This window comes from Cibotium barometz, chromosome 58 (assembly GCF_041138505.1).
Source record: "Cibotium barometz isolate CiBa-2024 chromosome 58, ASM4113850v1, whole genome shotgun sequence".
NCBI classification, from domain to species: domain Eukaryota; kingdom Viridiplantae; phylum Streptophyta; class Polypodiopsida; order Cyatheales; family Cibotiaceae; genus Cibotium; species Cibotium barometz.
The window spans coordinates 2,852,088-2,869,015 of NC_141103.1; the positions used below are offsets into that span (position 1 = coordinate 2,852,088).

Here is a 16,928-nt window from a genome sequence, read left to right on the forward strand (position 1 = left end):
TCTACAAAAGACCCAAAGCATCTATGAGACCAAAAGTGTTACAATACATCCATGAGCTGCCTCCATCTATGTGGCCAATAGGAGTCAATATGTCTCCTCATTTATGACCTCATACAAGCTGTCTACATCTACCTCCCATGGTGGAGCATTTCTATGTCTTTGAAGGATCTCTCGGATTTTTGTATTTTTTATTTTTGGAAGAGAGACTTCTCTTAAGTGTGAAAAAATATACAAGAGGGAGATCTCAAACCAAACAAGGTGGAAATCTCAACCAGTCCAGTATCTTGTGCTGCCAATAAGGTCCCGTATGAATGGGAGTGAAAACTTGATGCCCCTTCTCCTTTGAGGAGTTCAGAAAGGCACTCCATGCATTACCTCAGGGTAAATGTCCAGGGGATAATAGCCTCTCCTCTCACCCACCTTTTTCGTGACATTTTGGGATGACTTTGGAGAGGATATCACTATGGCCCTTCAAGAAATGTGGAACATAGGGATTATGTCTTCTTCTCTGACTGAGGGTCTTATTCACCTTATTCCAAAAGGTGGTGATAAGACGAATATTGGTCAATGGAGGCCTATCACATTGCTTGGGACTGCTTATAAAATACTTGCCAATGCAATAAGCATGAGGTTGCAGCCAGTTTTGCAGGATGTGATTCATGATATGTATAATGGGTTCCTTTAGAGGGAAGAAGCATCTTTGATAAAATCCTCTCTTTTTGGGAGACGGTTGAATGGGCTAAGGAAAGCAACCTACCCCCAACCTCTTGCTTGGCCGTAAGGGCTCTCATTAAATGGCATAAGTCAAGTTGGCTTTTGGATTAGTGACTCCCAAAGAGTCAATTAAGGTGTAGAACTCAGGTTTCCTTGGATTAATAGAGGTTGTACTGCCAGATATTTAGAGTGTCAAGTTGGGGTTGATATATTGCATGCACAACAATTATTTATTTATTTGCGACTGGCCTTAGGCCCAAGATCCTCCCATAGTTACCATTTTTTTCACCGCTTGTAGGTGCATTTCACCGCCTGTAGGTGCTTTTTTCCACCCGTAGTAGGCGTTGCTGCCGAGGGAGCACCTAGTGGGGATTTGAACTCAGGATCTTCCGGTCCCAAGACAAACACTTCACCACTTGAGCTACCACCTCATTGGTGCGTGCACAACAATTTGCACAAGTACTTATGAGCATTAGGAAGAAACTTCTTCATTGGAGTTCTAGGATTGGTGCATCTCTTGTAACTATTTGGCCCTCCAAGCTCTTTTTCACATATTGGAACTCATAACTGGACACATGGACAGGTTAATGAAAGCCTAGGAATAGGAATCATGAATTTGGCTCAGGAAAAAGCACCAGTCTTAGTCAAAAAGTAGTAAAAAGAAAAAAGTCAAACTGGGTTGACCACAAGCCAAGGGTACCATTGGAAAGAGGAGATTGAGCTGGCCCAAAAAGCTAATAGCTACTTTTTTAAAAAGCAACTCCAGGGCCAAAAAGCAAGGCCCTTAAGCTAGAAAAGCTCACCTAAAGAACTTTGATTAAAGTTGAATAATATTTTATTATTAAAAGTGAAAAAGACAAAAGAAAAGCTTGGCCTGCTTTTGGCAAAAAAGAAGGGACCTCCCTCATGTATAAAAGAAGCATGGATTCCTCTTGAATCCATAGAAAAAGAGACTGGAGATTATTTTGGAGCTCATCATGTTCGTCATCATCTTTGTCTACTCGCTGCCACTGCCACCCAGAGCCGGCCACCGCCTAGCTCAACCATCCCCCACTCGTCTGCGCCCCCACCGTTGCCCTATGCAGTGCCGCTGCTACCACCCAGTTCTGCCGTTGCCGCCCTTGTGCGCCGCTCAGTTCTGCTGCCGCCGTCCCTGTGTAGTACTGCGGTCATCACCGCTTGTGCTGAGCCGCCCACCGCTAATGCTGCCAGTGTTCTCCTGAAGGACCTAATTGGTAGTCCGGCACTCATATCCGCCACTTGGGTGTTTGCTTTTTCGAAAAGCTCCTTGAGGATTTTTCTACAGATTTGGTATCGAGTTCCCTTGGACATCTTTGAGACTCGGACTCGGACTCGGACTCGGACTCGGACTCGGACTCGGACTCGGACTCGGACTCGGACTCGGACTCGGACTCGGACTCGGACTCGGACTCGGACTCGGACTCGGACTCGGACTCGGACTCGGACTCGGACTCGGACTCGGACTCGGACTCGGACTCGGACTCGGACTCGGACTCGGACTCGGACTCGGACCTCGGACTTAGAATTGGACTTGGGATTTGGACTTGGATTTGGATCTAGATTTGGATTTTGGATCTGGTACTAGCCCAGTGAGAGATACTTGTGGGTCATCCCCGTGGTGTGCTCGGCATCAGAGATCTCGTGCCTTGGTATCGACTCCTTGGGTTTCTACACCAACATATTTTTTTGATTTTGTATTCACTGGTGGTATTGATCCTGGCTAGCGTGCTCGTGGATTATTCCTAAATAAATTCCTGAAAGGCGGCGGGGCCTGTTCCCTGCTCAGTGTGGTGTACGGTGCAAGATCCCAATTTCCTTCTGTCATTATCTCTCCATCATTATCTCTTGGACACGTGGTTGAATCTATGACGGCATGCCTTGCTGGAGCTTACAATGGTATCAGAGCAGGATTTCTCTTGAAGAAACTTTCAAGGGGTGACAGAGCCATGTCGAGAGCACAGGGAGACCAAGGGCCTCATGAAGGGAACAACTATGAGGCCGATATAAAACTTTGGCAACCAAGGCTGTCGATCTATTTCTCATGAGACCACGGCCATGACATCGGCAGAGTACCGAGATTGTCACAGTTTAGACAGTTTCTCCAAGACGAAGAATTCCTTGCTTGGAGAGCCAAGAAGGAGCAGGACCAAAGAAGGGCTCAAATCTTGAAGATTTCATCAAGGACCGAGCCACTGAAGCGAAAGGGGTTGAAGACGCCAAAACTTATCTTCGAGCCAAAGGAGTCACCATTTCGGAAGGATCAAGAGCTATCCGGTCTATTTCTCGTGGAGGAAACAAGGAGGCTATCCCTAGGTCCTCTCTCTCAGATGCAGCTTCTTTGGGACAAGTAAAGGAAAGGAAGGCAAAGGAGCCTTTATCAACTGGTAAGATGGATTTCAAACTGGGAGAGGAGCGTCAAGTTTGATGCTTTTCATGGAAAGCTGGATGAAACCGGCCTCTGGTAGAAACCAAAGTGCAATAGACTAGCAGTCACCTTTCCAATTGTAGTCCAGATAAATAACAAATGAACAGGAGCTAGAATGCCCCAGAACAAAAAGGAAAACGACACCTGGTGGCCCCAAAGCTTGGCGCCCCTTTCGGTATTTCTTTATTCAAATTCAATGGATAGTTTAACTGAGTACAACAAAGCCAGTCAAGGAAAGTAAAACTGGAGAGATGCACCCGCCTGTACCTGCTGGACAGGACTGTCCATACAGTTTCCGCCTGTACCTGTATGCGTCAGTGGACCTGTAGCCGCCTGCGTCAGAAAGTCTGCAGCAGCCGTACCAGCCTATACCAATCTGCATCAGATGACCTACAGCAACTGGACTGATCTGTCCGTACAGTACCCGCCTGCAGCACCTATACCGTACAGTTCTCCTTCCGGCGTCTTGCTCCAGCTTCCTCTCCACGCAGCCAGACCATACCTGTTCTCTCTACACAGCCAGCCGACTAGTCTCCTTTTTTCCAAAAAGCAAGAGAGAGAAGGTGGAGAGGGAGGCGTGTACTCTAAAAGTAGAGTAGCCCCCTCCAATATTATCCTAGTGGCCCCTTTTAAAGTCTATCAAACTTTCTAAGGGCCTAACCTTAGAAAGTTAAAAACCTTGGTCCCCATTCATACTTGGGGCCGTCCACACATATTTCTTTTGTCTGGACTCCCAAGTATGCATCTTGCTCACCAACCACCATGCTGACACTTATGCTGTTCCACTTTCACAGGGTCATGACATACCCCCCTCTTGAAATATGGCAAGCATCCTCGATTGCAATCTGGTGATACAGCAAAATATCCAAGGTGAAATGTACAATATGGCAAGCGTCCTCGATTACAATCTGGTGATATAGCAAAATATCCAAAGTGAAATGTACAATATGGCAAGATCAGCGTCCCAATCTCTCTAAGCCATGCATATGTAACAACATTCACTGCAAACCAATGGTGTAGTAGTAGTCCAAGTTGTATACCACTGTGAACCATACACAACCACAACATCCAATGTGAGTAGTACATATATATCATAGAAGTCCCATAATCAGATGTATTGTCAGCCATCAGTACCTTCGGGTGAGACAAAAGCTGCACCAAGCGACCTCTAGATGTCATTTGAGCCTGTCTGTATCAAAGGAGTGGAGGTGCTACCCCCTCTTGAGCATCAGGCAGTGCTCCAGACTCATGCTCTGCTGAACCTGAATGAGCCGTAACAAGAGTCGGCTCCAACTCAAAGGCATCGAGATAAAGCTGCAAAACCTGAGGTGAATCTGTTAAGTCACCTTCCTCCATCCACTTCGCATCCATCGGTGAATAGTTCTTGAACTTCACAAGATAGCGACGGGAAACTTTACCTCGTACCTTTCTTTCCTTATGTGCCAGTATCTGCTCTGGAATAAGAACCTCATCAAGTTCCTCAACTTCCGGCTGAGCCTCATCTGATACATCCTCAGGCACATCCCCATCGAAAGGTCTAAGTAGACTCACATGAAATGCATTGTGAATCCTCCAGTGATCTGGTAGCTTCAAGCGATAGGCCACCTCACCAACCTTTTCCAATACCTGAAAAGGTCCATAATAGCGCATGCTCAATTTAGGGAATAAGTGGTCTTTACCCTTCATCTTTTTGAGCCTAGCTTTCTCAAATCGCAAAAGAACCCAATCACCCAATGCAAACTCTAATGCACGTCTGTGACGATCTGCTGCTTTCTTTTGCTTTTGCTGAGTTTTCTGGAGTGCCAACTTAACTCTTTGATAAGCTTCATCCATGTTCTCCACATACTGATCAGCCTCAAAGATCTTATCCTTTGTGTGCAAAATAGGTGGTACCTTCTTCCCTCCGTCCACAATCTCAAAAGGCGCCTTGCGCGTCGAGGTATGGAGGGTGTTGTTATAAGCAAACTCCACCAAAGGAAGATACTTTTCCCATTGTTGCTTGTGCTCTGACACATAACACTTAAGAAGATCTAACACTGTAGAATTAGCCTCTTCCGATTGACCATCTGTTTGTGGATGAAACGAAGATGAAAACTTGAGAGTTGTACCCATGTTGTCAAACAATCCTCTCCAGAATAAACTCGTCATCCGTGGATCACGGTCACTGATGATAGACAAAGGCAAGCCATGATACTTGAAGATGTTCGCCATGAACAACTTCACCATATGATCAACTTTGATCGTCTTACGCACGGGAATGAAATGAGCCTGCTTACTGAACCTGCATATGATAGCCCAAATGCCATCATTCCCCGTTTGTGTCCTTGGAAGATCAAATATAAAATCCATGGCAATGCTCTCCCATGGTCTATCTGGAATAGGTAAAGGCTGAAGTAACCGTGGTGTCTTTTGATGGTCAAACTTCACCTTCTGACATACGATGCATTGCCTAACAAAAGTGTCAACATCTCTTCTCAAGGTCGGCCAATAAAAGAAAGTCTCAACTGCTTTTACTGTGGCGTCAATACCTCTATGACCTGCATATGGTGGAGCATGACTTTCAATCATAACCTTGAGTCGTAATTGCTTGGTAACACACAATCTACCATGCATCAACAAAAAACCATCCCTGAGAGTATAATGATCATGCCGCTGACCCTCAGACATCTGATCATAGAGCCCTTCAAAATCCTCATCATGGACATACTGCTCTTTCATCTCATCAAGCTCATGATGATAAGCAAGTGAAACTGCTGAGACCTGTGGCTTGCGTGACAAAGCATCTGCCACAACATTCTTTTTGCCTTCCACATGCACAATCTGGAAGTGGAACATAGACAAAAAGTTGGCCCATCGCATATGCTTCTCAGAAAGTTTAGTTTGCGTGAGAAAATAACGCAAGGTCTGATGATCTGTCTGCACAGTGAAATCAGCCCCAAGCAAATAGTGTTTCCATGTAGAAAGAGTATGAATTACAGCCAACATCTCTTTCTCATAAACCTGCAAATGCTTCTCGGCATTCTGCAATATACGACTCTCATAGGCTATCACATGTCCTTCCTGCATGAGAACTGCCCCAATGCTGTTTCCACATGCATCACACTGGACAACAAAAGCCTTTCGGAGATCTAGTAATGCCATTACGGGATCCGAAGTAAGCTTTTCTTTAAGCTTTTTAAAGGCTGTAATTTCCTGATCAGCCCATCTAAACGAAGTTGCCTTCTTTGTTAAGGCATGAAGGGGCGAAGTAATCTCAGCAAAATACCGTATGTACCGCTTGTAGTAGGAACACAATCCCAAAAAGCTCCGTACATCATGCACGGTCCTCAAATCTGGCCAATTAAGAATTGCTTCCACTTTCGAAGGATCCATACGGACTCCATGCTTAGACACAATATGCCCCAAGAAGTGAATCTCTTCCAAGAAGAACTCATTCTTCATGCCATTAATGACCAGCCTATGCTTCCAGAGTTCTTCAAACACAATGGCCAAATGCTTCCTATGCTCCTCCTCTGTGTGTGAATGCACAATCATATCATCAAAGAATGTGCCCACGAACGCTCTATGAGGCCGGAAAATCCTGTCCATCATCCTATTAAATGTGGCAGGAGCATTTGTCAAACCAAAGGGCATAACTAAGAACTCATATAGCCCAAAAGTGGTTCGAAATGCTGTCTTGTGCACATCCTCAGGTCTAATTCATATCTGATGATACCCACTTTTCAAGTCTATTCGACTAAAGACTGTTGAGCCCTGTAAGTACAATATGTCATCGATCCTCAGAATAGGGAATCGATTCTTGATGGTATTCTTGTTTAGTGCCCTGTAATCCAATACACATGCACCAAGAACCATCTTTCTTTTGCACTAAGAGTACAAGTGAGCAAAAGGGTGAGGAGCTAGGCTGGATCAACCCTTTATTCAACAACTCCTGTACCTGACTCATAATTTCTTCTTGTTGGGCTACACTAACGCGGTACGACAGTCTATTTGGTGGAGTACTCCCCGGAATTAGATCAATAGCATGATCTTCTGGCCTTTCCGGAGGAAGTTCTCCTGGCAATGACTCGGAAAAACAATCTTGGAACTCACGTAAGAAATCAGTCCTGTCTTTATCTAACATAGACAAATTAGATTTAGACTCATCATCTTTTGCATCCTTTACAAAAATCAAGTACGTGGAAAGATGCTTTTTCATTATTGATGAAATTGCCGAAGCTGATACAATAGGAATAGATTCCCCTTTAAGCTTTACATCCAAAATATGCTCTTTCCCTCTATGAGTCAGAGTAATTTTCCTGTTGGATGTATCCACCACCGCATGTACTCTATGGCACCATGGCATACCCAACAAAACATCACATCCATCAAGTGGCATGATGAAGAACTCCTCACTGTCCACATAACCCTGCACATGAAGCCTGAGCTTCCAAATAATAGGAGTAACGGGTTCTGTATACCCAGGACAAGCCATATTAGCCTCATACAAAGGCCCCATCTCCTCTGCACGGATCCCCAATCGGCTAGCCAAATCCGGTGAAATAAAGTTGGCTCTAGCACCCGTGTCAAAGAAAATCAAGGCATTTTGATTTCTCACTTTGCCCCATGCCTTGCACAACTCAGTCTCTTCACCACCTGGCTGTTCCCCAACAAGATCAGGAACTATACTTCTCCACCTGCTCAGACAAAGGCACTGCACGATAGGAAGTAACTGGAAGTAAAGCTTCCCAAAACTTCTTATTATAATCCTCAAGATTTTCACACTTCGATGCATCCAACTTGTGCCATGCTGTCATTACATCCACCTCAAAAGTAGATGTGAGCCATACGGAAGAGAACACCTGTTTAAATTGTATCCAAGTAGATGGTGCTATGCCCTGTAAAAGAAGAGTGGACCACCACTGCAATGCATTGCCCTTGAGAAAAGTCACAGCTTTTCTCACCTTAGAGGATTCCGTGTAATTTCCACTAGAAAAACCAACTCAAACTGCTGTAAAAAGGTAAGTGCCTTGTTGGAAATAAGTGCACACTAGGTGTACTATTTCTAGTCTAGTTTCACTTAAGTCTTTGTGTCTTGAGTCTAGTGCCATGTGGCATCTCTACATTTATCCCATAAGTCAGTCAAGAGGAGAATCTACAAGGTACATGCTACATTGTCTCCTTCAGTTTGCTGGTCAGTCCTTTCCTCGTATCTGCAAACTGCTAGTTCCTCATGCTTCGATAGGCTGTCACATGCTATGGCCTTGACAAGTGGTGAGAGAGCCGGCTTCTAAAAATCGTTTGGATCTCTTTTTCATTCATTTCTGCAATCTTGTAAGGGAATAGACACTGCCCTTGCATTTTAGCAAGAGGTAAGACCTTCCCACATGGCCTCTTCTACTCATTCTCTCATGTCTATCGACAAATTCAATGGCTCCAACTTTCATACTTGGCAAATCAAAATCAAGTGCCATCTTATGAAAGAAGGTCTTTGGGACGTTGTTCACCATGCTGCTCCCGAAGATTCAGACATTGAGCAAGTTATCACTTATGCTCCCACTGCCAAGAATGACAAAGCCTATGCTATCATCCTGCTCGGTCTTGGCGATGATTACATTCATCACATCTCCGACATACAGTCTGCTTCTCGAGCATGGATCACTTTGGATACCCTTTTTGGACCTCGTTCTAAAAACTCTAAGATTGCACTTATGATCTCATTCTTTGATCTATATATGCAGGAGGGAGCTACTATAGCCTCTCATGTCAATTATTTTCGCAGTCTTATGGTTCAGCTTGCTTCAGTGAAGTCCCCCATCTCCGAAGATATTGCTATTGTTGTGCTTCTCAAAAGCTTACCTGAAACCTATGCTACTCTTGTCACTACCTTCAAGTATCACAATAATCCTACTCTTGAAGGTATCATCAATGCTCTCCAAGAAGAGGAAAGAACAAAACAACAAAAGGTAACTGACACTGCTTTTTTAGCAAAGAAAGGAGGTTCTAAGGTAAGAAAGCCTTGCACCCATTGTGGAAAAACTAATCATTTGGAGAAGGACTGCTTCAAGGCTCATCCATGCACCATTTGTGGCCGTGATAATCACCGGGAGAAGGACTGCTACTCTAAAACCTCTACATCAGCCCCTGTATCTACCTCAGCCCATGTTGCTACAGCATCTACATCAGCAGATCTTGCTGTTCATTCCTCACATGATGAGGAATGGGCTTTCTGATTACTTCACCTTTCTTGTCTACCACTTTGACCACCGATGATGTAGGTCAAGGGGTTCTAGTGTCTTACTCATTCTGCTTTAGGACCTCTCTCTTGTCCCTACTTGAGAGGCAGAGATTGCCCTTGAGGAGGGATGTCTTCAAGGTCCATCTGTTTGTCTACAGTCAGTTCTACAGTCAGTCTTCTGTCTATCTAGTCTTGTCTGTCTATCTATCTGTTGTCTGTCTATCTATCTGTCTATCAATCTGACTGTGTCTTGTTTTAGATCCATCTTGTCCCTACCCTTGTGGACCCATATGAGGATATCACTTGAGGAGGGGTGTCTCAGGATTTTTTTTGTCTCTCATGTCTAGTCTCTCAGTTTATCAGTCTTTATGTCTATCTTCTAGTCTTGTCTTTTTTGTCTTCCTCCTAGTGTCCCATGCCACCACTAATAGACATGTGTAAGTTTGTGAATGGTTTGCAACCTATGCTTATGCAAGCAGTTTATATGGCTGGACCGAAAACATTGGAAGAAGCCCAAGACAAGGCTTTACAAGCCGAGGCCTTGTACATGCCTTGGATGGACGGCAAGACAAAGAACATCAATTGGGATACACCTCAAAGGAAGAAGTTTAAAGACTGATCCCCATCAAGAGCTGAGTCTCAAGAGGAGCGGAGTGAGGATAAACCTCCACTCTTTCAAAGAAGATTGTCCCTCAAGCAATCTGAGGAAAACACCAACGAAGGGAAGTGTTTCCAATGTGGAAACAAGGGACATAGCTGCAAATTGTCCTGACAAGCTAAAGCAAGAAGCCAAGTAGATCGGAAGATCAGCAGATTGACATTCTGCTAGGAAGTTTATCAAGAGGAGATTGCATTGGAGCAGTCTTGTACCATGAGGGCCATGTTGTGGCCTATGAAAGTCTTAGATGAGGATTTCTAGGATTGTATTGGAACAGATTTTAGAATGGAAATTTTGTGACTTTTCTTGCCATCAAGAAAGATTCTTTTACAATGCAAACCCATTTATGAGACAAGATTTGAGGCCAAAAGTGAACAAAAAAAAGCCATGCTCCACCTTACGTTGGGAAAAGAAGCATGCTGACTACAACTCAAGCTTTGAAAAGCTACTTTTATAAGCCTTGTATGCGAAAAAACATTGAGTTATATGTTTGAGAATGTTTGGTTTGTCAAAAGGTCAAGTTTGATCGACAAACACCAGTAGGATTATTGCACCCATTGAATGTTCTATGGGAGAGTATTGCTATGGATTTTATCTTTCAATTGCCAAAGTCAGAGAATGATGATATTTGGAGCTTTTTCAGGATACCAAGAAGATCAACCATGTATGTCATCGGTTGGACCTTTCAAATCATTGGACGACACATAATGCTTTCCTTGACAGTTTATTGAACCATGTACACGTTAACCCCACAGGAGCTTGTATTGGAGGGTCCACTAGGGGTGGAATAGCCATAAAAATTTGAGACAACCGTCAAAAAGTTTCTCTTGGAATATGAGAATTATTCGCTATTGGATGCGAAATGGATGCAAGAGAAGTACTTCAAGGACTATCCAGATATACTGCGAGCTTATGAGGAATTGGTTGGTCCACATGTATTTGAAGTACAAATATGGATGTCTTGTGATCAAGATAGATTCAAGAGGGAGGGATTGTGCCTCTACCCTCTTCATTGTATATATATATTGGACTGGAATTGATCATTATTCTGCTCATGTAATGATTACTTGGATATGCTCTAGTTTGGGTGGCAAGGATATGCCCGATAGCCCAAGGAGCAAGATTTGTATTTGGGTGGCAACGATGCCAGATGACCCATTGGACGGCAACGATGCTAGAACGAGATTTGTATATGGGAGGCAACAATGCCAGATAACCCATTGGATGGCAACAATGCCAGATATCTTGGACTTCACAGTCAGGCGGTCATTGCGACCAGATGACCCAGATGACTATTGATGAATGCTCAGGCGGTCCCAATGACCAGATAGCCTTGAGAAAACTCTCGGGTGGTCCTAGTGACCACATGGCCTTGAGCGAACTCTCGGGCGGTCCTAGTGACCAGATGGCCTTGAGCGATAGTCTGAGTAGTGTCCCTCCAGAGCCAAACAACTTAGCACGGTTTCCAATAAAACTAGACATGACAATCCATGAACAAAAGGATCATTACTTGTGCATTGCATACTGATGTATTTTTGAATTTCTTTGACTTTGTGTGCTGTTTTTAATGTGTGGACAATATTTAGATTTATGACATGTGATAGTCCACTGGGCTCCGACTACCTGGCCAGTATCTCGAGTACCCAGTAGATGCGAATGATGCATACTTGTTTGTTGACTAGCTTCAGTCTAGTTTTTGCAGAACATAAGTATGAATTATTATATCTAACACATGTGACTGACCCTGAAGAAGTACCATCAAGAACAAAGCCATTCGTCAAAGATAAGGCATATAGATGTTGCCAGATGAGCAGATGACACCACAAATATGGGGGAACACCAGATGCACAAGCTCACCCAATAGGTCTAGTACTGGGAAATATTTGAACCATATGGATGTACTTGATGTACTTGGAATACATGGATATACATGGAACATATGGACGTGCTTGGAACACTTACAGTCCGCAATTGAGGACAACTGTGATATAAGAGGGAGGGATGTAACTATTTGGTCCTCCTAGCTCTTTTTCACATACTGAAACTCATGCCCGAACACATGGACAGGTTGCTGAAAGCATGGGAACAGGAATCATGATTTTGGCTCATGAAAAAGCACCAGTCTTAGTCAAAAATCAAGAAAAATCAAAAAGTCAATTTGGGTTGACCATGAGCCAAGGGCACCATTGGAAAGAGAAGACCAAGCCGGACCAAAAGCTAATAGCCGCTTTTTCAAAAAGTAGCTTCAAGGCCAAAAAGCAAGGCCCTGAAGCTAGAAAAGCATGACTAAATGAAAGTTGAATAATATTTTATTATTAAAAGTCAAAAAGACAAAAGCAAAGCTTGGCCTGCTTTTGGCAAAAAAGCAGGGACCTCCCTCAAGTATAAAAGAAGCATGGATCCCTCTTGAATCCATAGCAAAAGAGAGTGGAGATTATTTTGGAGCTCATCTTTGTCTACTCGCCGCCGCTGCCGAGCTCAGCTGACTGCCGCTGCCCTGTGTAGCGCCGCCGCCGCCCACCTGTCGCCGCTTGGTTCCGCCGTTGCCACCCTTGTGCGCCGCCGTTGCCGTCGTTTGTGCAGAGCCGCTCGTCGCTAGTGCTGCCAACATTCTCCTTCAGAACCTGATTGGTAGTTGGGCACTCATATCTGCCACTTGGGTGTTTGCTTTTTCGAAAAGATCCTTGAGGATTTTTCTCCAGATTCGGTATCGAGTTCCCTTGGACATCTTTGAGGCTTGCGACTTGGACTTGGACTTGGACTTGGATTTGGATTTGGACTTGGATTTGGATTTGGATTTGGAATTGGAACTTGGACTTGGGATTTCGACTTGGAACTTGGACTTGGGATTTGGAGTTGGAATTGGACTTGGATTTGGATTTTGGATGTGGTACTAAACCAGTGAGAGATACTTGTGGGTCATCCTCGTGGTGTGCTCGGCATCAGAGATCTCGTGCCTCGACACTGACTCCTTGGGTTTCTACACCAACATATTTGTTTGATTTTGTATTGATCTTGGGGCCAACGTGCCCATGGATTGTTCTTGAATAATGGCGGGGCCTGTTCCCCGCTCAGTGTGGCGTACTCTGCAAGATCCCTATTTCCTTCTCTCTCCCCTCTCTCTCTATCATTATCTCTTGGACACATGGTTGAATCTTTCACGGAACACCTTGCTGGGCTTACATCTCTTGTGGATGATTTGGCCAGCTATGGAGATTGGTCTGTAACTTTCTTTGGTCAAGTTTGGATGGTTTACTAGACACACGAGCCAGACTGGCTTGGGAGACTGTTATACGCCCTAGACAGAAAGGGGCTGAATATTGTAGATCCGGATATACAATGGGCAGCATTGCTTTGCAAGCTAGCAGTCAGAGCATTCCTTCTAGGAATTGAGCCTTGGAATTTTTTTTAAAGTTTCACATTTCCAGCTATACACCTTGTGGCAGTGGAGATTGGATGCTCTGTTTATGTTTTATCTTCATCGAGGCAGAGTATAGGCCACCTTCTTCTCCACTTATAGCTGCCATTATCAGAGCCTGAAGAGGGATGAGAGCTTTTTTGAGACAGAGGGTTCCTAGATCAAAGGATGAGGCTGATAGACAGCCCATTATGTGGAACGACCTCATTAGAGAAAAGGTTGAACGACCTTTGGGTGCATCTGGATATATGCAGTGGTCTGGCTGGGAGAGATGTGCAACACCAGTTATTGCTTGGAAAACTTTAAAAGGCTCTCAATGGATCGGAGACTTGCATCTACCCAGAACCACAGGGGGAGTCTTAGACAGATCGATCAAATTGATGTAGCTATACCTCAAGAGTGGATTACTAGCACATTTCACAATCAACATCATCCTAGGTGGTTGGGAGATTTCTCTACGACAAGAGTGCCATTACACGTGTTAGCCTTGCTAGATCAAGATGAGATTGTGTTTTTAATTCTATCCACCCAGGATGGAGATTGTTGAAATGTGACTTGATGCAGGAGATTACTCATGGCACTACTCTTCATCTAGTGAGAGTAGTTAGCTGATCAGGAAAGCAGTGGCATGTTAACCCTCCACCTAATATTGTGACCCATGGGTCTTGGTGCTTATGGCTGTATGGATGTTCTCTCAGATATCTTCATTGGGATCCTAGAGAGTGGGAGTGGATTGATGGAACCAATTTTATGAAGAGTAAGCCTTTTTTCAGCTACAGTGTCTGAAATGTGAGGCTTCTACTTGGGCAGATTCGGAGGACTCCTCTCAGGCTGCATTGGGAGAGCTACGACATCTCACCCCATTGATTCAAAAGAGATTTTGGCACAGATCTCCCAATTCTTTTGGTTATTCTTACATGGTGGCCTTGCCACTAATAGTGGAGGGCTTTTTTTGGAGTAGACTCTGCTTGCCCTAGATGCGCAATAGCTTTTGAGATATGCAACATTGCATATGGGGGTGTAGAGCTGCTCAGAGTCAGACTAGTCCACATATTTTTTGAGGGCAGGGATCTGGACACTGCCATAATGATATGCGAGGTGTGGCCTAATGATGCATGCTACAGGATATTACTCATACATACCTATGCAAAGGATTGATACTACTTGGGAGCTCATTGCCAGTATCACAGCTTTGCAGATTTGGAGGGCCAGATGCAAGAGGCTATTGAGGGCACTCAGATATACAACACTGAGTGCATTTGTACTATATGGGGAGATATTATTCACACTCTTATGGCCACATGGGCTCGTTTACAGGGACCGCGCATGCAAAGTGCACTATTTGCATGAGGGAGTGGGATCAAGGGGTGTTTTTCTCAGTGACCCCATAGGACTCTCTTGGCACCTTTGTGCCCCACATTGGTTGAGATCACCCTACATTTTGGGATGAGGTTTTGTTTTGTTCCGGCTTCCAGCCCCATGATTTTAAGGTCTATTCATACTTAATAGAATTCTTCTTTTTGCGAAAAACAAAAATAAAAAATCATCCAACATTGCACTATATTTGGTATTATGGTCTGTTCCTGGCACATTCGCATATGTTGTTACAATCCCCTTGCCCTTTGTGCACCTTATCCTTGAGCTCCTCATTGATCAGATTTTGGTCTCTCCTTTAGTTTTTTAGTCAGCCAATGACTGTGTCTAGTTGATGATGACGACTCCAATGTGTTTCGAGCATTCAATATTTTCCAAGGATAATAAATATTAATTTGTAGATTTCTCACTCCATTATATCAGTACATGTGAAAAAAACAAGCATTACATAGCAAATGGAGAGATATGATCAAAGACCTATGGACATGAAGTGGGTATGTTACCATAGGCAAGTTAAGCAAGCTCATGATAGGATTGCACAGATGTTCCTTTGATACATAATCAGAAGCCCGAAGCACACATCTAACCATCCCATCCACCTTCCAAACGATCACCTGAAAACTGGATAGCACACTATTTTAACATAAGTTGTTACGAATTCTTTAGTTTTCTTTTCTATTGAGAAGTTTAAAGCACACTTTCATTTGAGTAAAAAAAACATTTGAGGCTGTCGCTCAAAAAATGGTACAATAGCACTTAAATGCATTGGAGAGGGGTTTAATTACAACTATCTATGTGTACACAAAACTCAAGAGGTGTTCTCTGTTACCTTTCCAATGTTTCCAAGCTATAAGAAACATAAAGAAATGGCAGACATGTATATATAGAAGATTGACTACATAATTCTAAAGCTAGATGCATTTTTAACCCTTACCAATCACGTGTTCTGAAAAATTAGTGGGATCCCTTCCAGAACAGTGAGCAGAGGAAGTAAAAACACAGGGGAGGGGGGCTGTGAGCGGGGGAGCTTCAAAGCCTTGCAACCTATTAAGCCTGTCATAGCAATTGAATCAATGTTTGCTTCCGATTGATCCTGCCATGCCACAAGATAGGGGCTCCCCCCTTGGTCTTTACGATTGTCCTATTTCCAGCCACTGGGAGACACTTCAGAGTACGACTTTTGCATGCCACTACAATGGGTCCACGTCATTGACCTCCAGAAGCATGCCTCACACATTGATTTTCCCTCCCCCATCAAAGTTGATTCTGATCCTTCTTGTTGCCTTTGATTATGAAAGAATTTTCCCTTGGCACTTCTACAGTTGAGTGGCATTGGTGCAATCCTTTGGCTCCACAGGCTATCCCCCTTGTTCTCAGCTTGTCTAGATAACCGGGATTAGATTTAGAAGAAGGGATCCATCACCTCCCCATGCATTATTCGACAACCCATCATATCTCAGCCCCATCCTCTCCCACTTTTGAAATTGGCTTTGGAACAATTTTTGCCCTCCTACTTTTTTCCTACACTGCCCGACTAGGAATAGTAAAGAGGATTCAGCTTCCTGGGATCAAGGGCACACTAGTTGATCCCAAGCATCGGAGAGCGCACAATATTTCTTCCATTATCTCTTCGGTTTCTGCAGGATGTGCAGAGAAGTTTCCACCTGAGGAATTTTTTGTGGAACGACCTGGAGCCCCCGTGTAGCCTGAGCAGCGCAACAAACCCCCCCACCACCCCCTTCTCTTCGTACAGCAGTCTATTCTCCCCTACATTTTCTCGTTTTGGGAGGCCGTCGAATGGGCTAAAGCGAGCAATCAGCCCTTAGCCATTCTGCTCTTGGATTTTGAGAAGGCCTATGATAGAGTGGATTGGGACTTCCTTGAGGGTACTCTTAGTCATATGGGCTTCTCTCAGAGATGGATCAAGGGAGCTTCATGCATGTATCGTGATGCCCACAGTAGAGTTCTTAATTGCGGTGATAGAGGAGAGCGGTTTCAGATTTCTCGCTCAGTACGACAGGGCTGCCCATTAGCCCCTTTATTATATATCATAGTTGCAGAGGCCATGAGCATCTTTCTACGCTCCAGTGCTGGTATTTCA

The 16,928-nt window shown here is 44.1% G+C and overlaps 1 protein-coding gene across 10 annotated transcripts in view; it reads right to left on the reverse strand.

Annotated features, from left to right (window-relative positions):
* Positions 1-16,928, reverse strand: part of LOC147605798 (uncharacterized) — a 283,773-nt gene that overhangs the window by 70,664 nt on the left and 196,181 nt on the right. For all 10 annotated transcript variants that reach the window (XM_086792669.1, XM_086792672.1, XM_086792671.1 and 7 more), the window contains one exon: positions 15,331-15,441. In XM_086792669.1, the coding sequence (XP_086648795.1) occupies positions 15,331-15,441 (111 nt within the window). The remainder of the gene's footprint in view (positions 1-15,330; positions 15,442-16,928) is intronic.